Below are 9746 nucleotides of genomic sequence, written 5' to 3' on the forward strand. Positions count from 1 at the left end.
CTCTCTGGTTCAGCCCCAAGCCATATCATTCCATGTTTCAAAGCTCCAGGTAAGTAATCCACCTAGCTGCCCCAAACATGCTTTCCTACCTCTGCAGTCTAGACCTTTACTTTTTTTTTGAATCGCAGTTTTGCTCTTGTCGCCCAGGCTGGAGTACAGAATGGCATGATCTCGGCTCACTGCAACCTCCACCTCCTGGGTTTGAGCAATTCTCTTGCCTCAGCCTCCCGAGTAGCTGGGATTACAGGCACCTGCTATCATACCTGGCTAACTTTTGTATTTTTAATAAAGACAGGGTTTCACCACATTGGCCAGGCTGGTCTCGAACTCCTGACCTCAGATGATCTGCGCACCTCAGCCTCCCAAAGTGCTGGGATTACAGGCATGAGCCACTGTGCCTGGCATAGAACTTTGCTTTTGTTCTTCCTTGCATGTGAAATCTATTCCTCTTCAGTTAATCACGATGATCCTTTAAGACTGACACTCTTCATCTTAGCTTGGCTATCGTACCTGACCATCTTTCCAGAAAGGAAGTGACAACTTCAAGAAGTAAGACATGATAGGGCCTTAAAAATGTCCCTCTCCATAAACAGCAATTCCATTTTTGGGGATTTCATCTAAGGAAATGAGAGATACAAGCAGATATGTCTTTACGTGTCAAAGTTATCTGGGTGAAAACTTATGACACAATCATATTAGATGTCCTTAAAATTTATGACTGAGGAAATACAAATGATAAAGAAAATAATAATCTGGTCATAAGAAGAGAAAAAAGTGCAAAAATACGTATTTGAGATTGTTCTATGTATATATTTGTAGATAGAAAAATAAAAGACCAGAAAATAGATGGCAAAATAGTAGCAAATAGTTATCATAGAATAATGGAATCATGAGCAATTTTTTTCATTTTCATTTGTAAATGACAAAGTTTTTTTTAACAGTGTTTAACAGTTTTTTGTCTTTTTCCAATTATAAAGTATTTGGCAGGTATTTCTCAAAAAAAATTTTGAATAACCTATTGATGACTACAGAAGTCATTCCCATAGAAAGACTATGGAAACATAACCAGAACCGCATAAAGCAGTTCCCAAGCAGTTAACTAGCTTGGGAAGAATGAACTGCAGCATTTGGTTACTTATCTCACATCTTTTTTTTTTTTTTAATTTATGTATTATACCTTAAGTTCTGGGGTACATGTGCAGATTGTACAAGTTTGTTACACATGCCATGGTGGTGGTTTGCTGCATCCATCACCCTGTCATCTACATTAGGTACTTCTCCTAATGCTATCCCTCCCCAATCCCCCACCCCCTGCTATTCTTTCCCTAGTTCCTCACCTACCTCTTTTTTTTTTTTTTTTTTTTTTGAGCTGAGGTCTTGTTATGTTGACCAGGCTGGTCTTGAACTCCTGGCCTCAAGTGGTCCTCCCATCTCAGCCTCCCAAAGTGCTAGGATTATAGGCATAAGCCACCATGCCCAGCCCTATATTTGGTTATTTCTCTCTTTCAACGTGGCATAACTCTACCTGTGTGTATGTTTTCTTTACCAAACATTGATAATTTTTAACATTTCTTATTAAAATTATTTCTAGTCATTTTATATTTCTGGTTGTTAATCCAATTTTATATGTTCTAAATGGTTATTTCTTTGACTTTCTACCTTCCATCTGATGTCATTAATGACAGTGATAAAGCTAAAATAAGGATTTCTAGAATGTTTTAGCGATTTGCTTTGTGTAATATTTTTTACTCCATTTCCATTTTCCATCTTACTGTTTTGTCCAGAACTTTCAAAACATAAGAGTGATGAAGAAGGTATCCTTATTTTTAAAAAGCAATGTCTCCAGTATATCACTGTAGATCTAAAATTGATGCTTAAGCACGTAAGCTAATATAAATTCCAAATGGCTAAAATTTTTAATATAACCATAGAAAAGGTAGAACATAAAATCAAATATTTATCAAAAGGTATGATATACCATTTAACCCAGCAATGCTATTACTGGGTATATAGCCAAAGGATTCTAAATCATTTTACTATAATGATTTAGAATAAATATACCACATGCACAGGTATATTTATTGCAGCACTATTCACAATAGCAAAGACTTAGAACCAACTCAAATGCCGATCAATGATAGACTGGATAAAGAAAATATGGCACATACAAGGAACATATGAAAAAATGCTCATCATCACTGGTCATCAGAGAAATGCAAATCAAAGCTACATTGAGATACCATCTCATGCCACTTAGAATGGTGATTATTAAAAAATCTGGAGACAACAAATGCTGAAGAGGATGTGGAGAAAGAGGAACACTTTTACATTGTTGCTGGGAGTGTAAATTAGTTCAACCATTGTGGAAGACAGTGTGGCAATTCCTCAAGGAACTAGAAATAGAAATTCCATTTGACCCAGGAATCCCATTACTGGGTATGTATCCAAAGGATTATAAATCATTCTATTATAAAGACATATGCACATGAATGTTCATTGCAGCACTGTTTACAATAGCAAAGACCTGGAACCAACCCAAATGCCCATCGATGATAGACTGGACAGGGAAAATGTGGCACATATACACCATGGAATACTATGCAGCCATAAAAAATGATGAGTTCATGTCCTTTGTAGGGACATGGATGAACCTGGAAATCGTCATTCTCAGCATGATATATATATATATATATGTAAAGAAATATGACACACATACACCATGGAATACTATGCAGTCATAAAAAAGGATGAGTTCATGTCCTTTGCAGGGACGTGGATGAAGCTGGAAACCATCATTCTCAGCAAACTTACACAGGAACAGAAAACCAAACACCACATGTTCTCACTCATAATGGGAGTTGAACAATGAGAACACATGGACACAGGGAGGGAAGCATCACACATGGGGGCCTGTCGGGGGTTCAGGGGGTAGGGGAGGGATAGCATTAGGACAAATACTTAATGTAGATGATGGATTGATGGGTGCAGCAAACCACCATGGCACGTGTATACCTGTGTAACAAACCTGCACATTCTGCATATGTATCCCAGAACTTAAAGTATAATAAAAACAAATAAATAAATCTAAATCTTCCAATATTGGCGTGGAGGAAGGAGACGGTTTGGAGAAAATATTTGTAGCAAATATGACAAGAGTTAAAGAACCTACGGAAACAAGTAAAAACATTGACCAAAGCGGAATAAATGCATAAGAACATTGAACAGATGATTGCAAGAGCAGACTTACAACTAATAAAGAAACATGAAAAAATCTTCCACCTCGCCCCTCATCGAAGAAATAAAAATAAAAAACAAGATGCTATTTCTTCGGATGCAAAGGCACAAGAACAAGATGATGAACTTCGGTGATTCAAGGGGAAGGGTAGGAGGCGGGTGAAGGATAAAAGACTGTACATTGGGTCTGGGGTACACTGCTCGGGTGATGGGTGCACCAAAATCTCAGAAATCACCACTAAAGAACTTATCCATGTAACCAAATGCTGCCTGTTCCCCAAAAGCCTATTAAAATTTTTAAAAGATGCCATTTCTTTTTGTTCAATAAATTAATAAGGGATGAAGATTTATTATACAGCATGGTGATTATAGTTAATAATAATATATTATATACTTGAAAATTTCCAAGAAGGCAGGGCATGGTGGCTCATGCCTATAATCTCAGCACTTTGGGAGGCCAAGGCAGGCGGATCACCTGAGGTCAGGAGTTGAATACCAGCCAGGCCAACATAGTGAAACCCTACCTCTTAAACAATCCTGCGTGATCTGTACATGTACCCCAGAACCTAAAATACAATTAAAAAAAAAAAAGAAAGAAAATTGCTAAGGGAATAAATTGTAAATGTTCTCACCACAAAAGGTAAGTATGTAAAGTGGTGGATATGTTAGCTTGATTTAATCATTTTGCAATGTGTATGTGTATCAAAACATCACCTGATACACTATAAATACATACAATTTTTTTCAATTATACCTTAGTAAACCTGAGGGGAATTTTAATAAGACAGAAGTATATCCAATATCCAGAAAACTACACATCACTAGTGCATCTGCAACTTTTCACTATATTTTGGAAACAAATTTGTCAATATGGATGCTAAAATTAATCAAATCTAATAAGGGTGATTTAAACATTTTTTAAAATTCAATAGTTAAAATTGGAATGGTGATTACACAGGTACACATGTACATGCATTTTTTAAAACTTACTAAATTCATACCGGGCACAGTAGCTCATGCCTGTAATCACAGCATTTTGGGAGGCCAAGGCGAGGGGATCACTTGAGGTCAGGAGTTTGAGACCAGCCTGGACAACACAGCAAAACACCATCTCTACTAAAAATACAAAAAAATAGCTGGGCATGGTGGTGCATGTCTATAATCCCAGCTACTTGGGAGGCTGAGGTAGGAGAATGTCTTGAACCCGGGAGGCGGAGGTTGCAGTGAGCAGAGATAGTGCCACTGCACCTCAGCCTGGGCGACAGAGTGAGATTTTGTCTCAAGCAAAAAAAAAAGAAAAGTCTCAATATTTAAAATTGAGATGGTGACTACACAGCTACATACATGTTAAAACTTCCTAAATTGTATACTTATAATGGGTGCATTTCACTGTATATAATTTAGACCTCAATAAGGTCGATTTAAAAAGTAAAAATAGATAACAAAACAGTCACATTTCTGCTTTGACTGTGTAATTCCACTTGCAAGAATTAAGCTTATGAAAATAATCACAGCTGATGATAATGATTTAAATACGAGAAACTTCAATACAGTATAATACTGGAAAAATATATATCATTGTCTCCATAAAGAATTGGTTCACTTAGGCCAGGTGCAGTGGCTCATGCCTGTAATCCCAGCACTTTGGGAGGTTGAGATGGGCAGATCACCGGAGGTCAGGAGATCAAGAGCAGCTTGGTCAACACGGCAAAACCATGTCTCTACCAAAAATACAAAAATTAGCCAGGCATGGTGGTGCTTGCCTGCAATCCCAGCTACTCAGGAGGCTGAAGCAAAAGAATCCCTTGAACCCAGGGGGTGGAGATTGCAACGAGCCGAGATCACTCCACTGCACTCCAGCCTAGGCGACGAGAGTGAAACTCCATCTCAAAAAAAAAAAAAAAGAATTGTTTCATTTAATAATATATTAACCATTAAAGACTTAATTATTAATGATTGATGTGTATTATTAAGATGAAAAAAAAGTCTTGTAACAGTGCTTAAATGAGAAAAGCAGGATATAAAACTAGAATTTTCAGTTGTTTGTATATACTTCAAAACCTATCAGTGTATTTACAATGGTTATCTCTAGAGGTTAAAATTACAGAATTTTTTACATTTTTTTTATAACGCACAACATTTAATTACATCATTAGAAAAGCACAGAAAATCAAATATTGCATGTTCTTACTTATAAGTGGGAGCTAAATCTTGGTTTCACATGGACATAAGGAAGGGAACCATAAACACTGGGGACTCCAAAGGGAAGGAGGGAGGGAGAGAGGCAGGGGGACAAGGGCTGAAAAACTTCCTATTGGACACTGTTCACTATGTGGGTGACAGTGTCAAGAGAAGCCCAAATATCAGCATCACACAATATATGCTTATAACAAACCTGCACATGCACCCACTGAATCTAAAAGTAAAATATAAACGATAGATAGATAGAAAGAAGAAGAAAAAAAAGAATCCTAGACAAAACCATACACAGGCCTTTTATCTTTTTCTTTTTTTTTTTTTTCCAGAGGGAGTCTCGCACTGTTGCCCAGGCTGGAGTGCAGTGGCATGATCTTGGCTCACTGCAACCTCTATCTCCCAGGTTCAAAGAATTCTCCTGCCTCAACCTCCTGAGTAGCTGGGATTACAAGCACCTGCCACCACACCTGGCCTGATTTTTGTATTTTCAGTAGAGACGGGGGTTTCACCATATTGATCAGGCTGGTCTTGAACTCCTGACCTCAGGTGATCCACCTGCCTCAGACTCCCAAACTGCTGGGATTACAGGCATGAGCCACCGCACCCAGCCCAAGGACAGGATTTTTAAACCGTACATATTCATTTGCTGTTAAATAGTGATCCTACTGTCTGTAGGAGGTTGGGAAGTCTGAGCTCAGGAAGGAGGAACATGGCAAACTCATGCCATTTGTGGGTCTGATATTGGGTAACACTCCAGCATGCTGGCCCCCTCAGTTTTCTCCCTTCCTCGGTCTGAACCAAGCTCCCCAGACCGGCATGGTGGCCTACGCCTGTCATCCCAGTACTTTGGGAGGCAAAGATGAGAGGATTGCTTGAAACCAGGAGTTCAAGACCAGCTTGGACAACAAAGTGAGATGCTGTCTCTATAAAAATTAATTTTAAAAAATTAGCCAGGCATGGTAGCATGTGCCTGCACTCCTAGCTACTCAGGAGGCTGAAGTAGGAGGATGACTTGAGCCCAGGAGCTGAAGACTGCAGAGAGCTATGATGGCATCACTATACTCCAATCTGCATCACAGAGTGAGACTCTCTCTCTTGAGAGAGAGAGAGAGAGAGAGAGAGAGAGAGAGAGAGAGGAGAAAGAGAAAAGGAAGGAAGGGAGGGAGGGAGGGAGGGTGGGAGGAAGGTAGGAAAAGAAAAAAGAGAAAAAAGGAAGAGAGAGAGTGGAAGGAAGGCAGGGAGGGAGGGAAGGAAAAAAGAAAGAGAAAAGAAAAAAAGTGGGAGGAAGGAAGGAAGGGAGGGAGGGGGAAGGGGGAGAGAGGAAGAAAGAGAGAAAGAAAGAGAAAAAGACAAAGAAAGAAAGGAGAGAGAAAAAGAGAAAGAAGAGAAGAGAAAAGGAAAGACCAGACTCCTTAACAAAACCTTATGTGGTGTGTCTGCAACCAATTCTCCAGCCTTTCCTCCCCAGCCAGGCAGGCTTTTTATTAATTCATTGAACAGAGGCCTCTCGGCCCCACCTCCTTCCCTGGTTGGCATTTCAGTTCCCAGGTCCTGGAATCCACTTTCCCATCTTCCCAAGCCCTTCATTGACACTGAATCCTTCAAAATTCAACTAGGTGGTTGGTTACCCCTCCAGGGAAGCCATTACATTTTCCTGCTGTAACTGTCATAGCTCCTTGTAAGTGTCCTTTCTAACATGTTTCTGTTCCAATTATGTGCCTGTGTGATTATTTCATTAACATCCATTTCTACATCTAGACCATAAGCTCCTGGAGAGCAGCCCCAGAATCTGGGTTTGTACTCATCACTCAACAGGCATTCCATGCATTCCTAGTCTGGTCTTTGGACATTCAATAAATATTCGTTGAACGAATGTTTCCCCATCTGTGAAATAAGAAGAGCTCACCTAGATTTCAAGCCATAATATTTAAAGCCTGGATTCTGGGATCCTCCACTCCTCCCTCCAAAGCTGGTTACCCAAAAAATCCCAGGAAATTCCAGATTGTATCTCCCTCATTAACATATTACAAACCTGATTATCTTTCAATTCCCCGAGGCTTACTGGGAGCTCCCAGGCCCTGGGGATTTGACAGCAGGAGAGAGATGGAAATCCTGATGAGTCACTGAGGCTAATTACTAATTTGGGAGTTTTTTCAAACTACTGCACCCTTTCCCATTGCTGTGGTAACTGGATGGGAATTCATCTAGCAAGAGAAAATGTACGTAAAGATTACCTCCCTCCCTCCTCTAGGTTTCTGCAGGTGAAAAGATGTAATGATAGAATAACGAACATTTCCTATGGGGCTGGCACTGTGTTCTACATAGAACTCATTTAATACAACAACCCTGTAACAAAAGAGGTACCATTATGGTTCTATGTTAAAGTTACGGCCCAGAGGGATTTAGTAACTTGCTCAAGGTCACAAAACTCCAGAGACCCTGCTCTTAACCACTGTAATATACTGTCTCTTTTTTAACAAGCAAATGTCACCAAAAAGAGACATTTAGTGACAACCATTTGACCCACTGACTGCTGCAGAACAGTGCTTCACTAATGGAGGCAAGAGAGAAGGTGGTGGGGGTTGGCATCTCACGGGTCACATGGCAAACACTGCTTTCTCAGGCTGAAACTCAAGAGCGGTGATGCTTGTGGAATGAACACTGACAGGTTCCCCCCTCCCCCAAGAACAACAATCACTGGTCTGTAGGGAGCTTCAGCTCTCTGCGCAGAGCTGTGGGCTTCTTTTTTCCTTTTTCTTTCCTTTTCGTTTTTTTTTTTTTTTAAAGCAGGAAGCAAGCCATGTGCATCAATTACCAGGAACTCTTTAATCCAACTGGGACCCCAAACAAACACCCTGCTTTAACCGGGTGAAGTGATACAAACAATTTACGAAGCCTCATAACCCTGCAGCATCCCAAGTAAGTAGACCGTGATCTTGCGGACAATAAAATGCAAGCCCGTGCTAATACATTGTAGGGGAGTGCATGTGCCTTACACAGAAGGATGCTAGCTCCAAAATAGCAAACTCACTGCCTTTGCTGGGCACTCGGCACGGTACCTGGCCTGCAGGTTCTTAGATTCCATTGGGTTTAGAATAAAATCCAAACTCTTTACCGTTGCCTGCTAGGTCTTACATGATCTGGCGAACCTCAGCCGCCTCCTAAGCTCCAACGACACTGGTTTTCTTTCCGCGTCTCCGTACTCAGCTCTTTTGGGTCTGTGGCAATTGTACTTGCTGTGCCTCCTGCCTGGATCAGTCCTAGATCTTGCACTGAACGCATCCTTCTCATCACTCAGCTCTCAACGCAAGCATCTCCTCCTGCCTCTGAGGCCTTGGCCTTCAAAGTCCCATTCCCTACTGGAAGCTCTAGAGCTGGCGTTACAACACTGTCTGGCCCGCGAGCCTTCAACGCTTCGACAAATGCTTGTTGAATGCAAAAACGCTGATCCCACTTCAGTCTGCCAGCTCACCCCACGCCCTCTCAAAACACCTAGGGGAATTCATTTCTGAAGAGAACAGAAGCAAGCGACAGCGTAACGCACCCACGCAAAACAAAGCCGGTAATCCGGGGCTGAACTGGTCAATGCCATCTAAAGAAGGCCCCAAGAAAAGCCCTTCCGGATAGTGCACACGCTTTTCAAGGGGCGAAACCAGGGGGCCAGACGGCCGGCGGCGCAGCGCTGCCTACCTTGAACTCCGCGGAAAGTTGGGGTGTGTATTCGCGAGTCCAGAGCGCGCGCACCAGCGCCGCCAGCTGCTCGGTGACCTCGGCGCGGCCCGGCGCCGCCCGGTAGCGCCCCAGCGCCAGGAACTCGGCCAGCAGGTCGGTGTTGCTGAGACACTGCACCACGGCGTTCATGAAACAGGTGTTGCCGTGGTTCTTCAAGCCCTGGGCGCCCGGCGGCCGCGCCCCATCGCCGGCAGGGAGCTGGAGCTGGGGGTGCGGTCCCGGCGGGCGCTCCTCCCCGGGGCTCCCGGGGGCCGCTGGGGCCCGGCCCGCGGCGCAGGCAAAGCCCCCCTCACCGTCGCCGTCGCAGGGTCCCGGCTGGGGCCGGGGCGGCGAGTCCCCGGGGCGGGAGCGGCTGCCCAGCGCCAGCAGGAAGCGGCTGAACAGGCGGCGCAGGGAGCGGCGGCGGCGGGGCCGGGGCGCGGGCGGTCCCCCTCCTGCCGCGTCCTCGGGGCCCGGGTCCATGGCTGCCGCCGGCGCAGCTCCAGACGCGGAGCCCCCGGGCCCGAGGCGGACGAGCGGCCAGCAGGCCCTGCGGCTTCGCTAGGCGCCCGGCGCCGGCTACCTGCGGACCAGGTGTGCGGGGA

At 43.3% G+C, this 9746-nt stretch overlaps 1 protein-coding gene across 1 annotated transcript in view; it reads right to left on the reverse strand.

The window, feature by feature from the left end:
* USP43 (ubiquitin specific peptidase 43) overlaps positions 1–9624 on the reverse strand; it is an 86909-nt gene extending 77285 nt beyond the window's left edge. The window contains exon 1 of the mRNA XM_032279377.1: positions 9121–9624. Coding sequence (XP_032135268.1) covers positions 9121–9624 — 504 coding nt within the window. The remainder of the gene's footprint in view (positions 1–9120) is intronic.
* Positions 9625–9746: the final 122 nt, after the last annotated feature.

This window comes from Sapajus apella, unplaced genomic scaffold (genome assembly GCF_009761245.1).
Source record: "Sapajus apella isolate SASKATOON/1434 unplaced genomic scaffold, GSC_monkey_1.0 scaffold12, whole genome shotgun sequence".
Classification (NCBI taxonomy): Eukaryota; Metazoa; Chordata; class Mammalia; order Primates; family Cebidae; genus Sapajus; species Sapajus apella.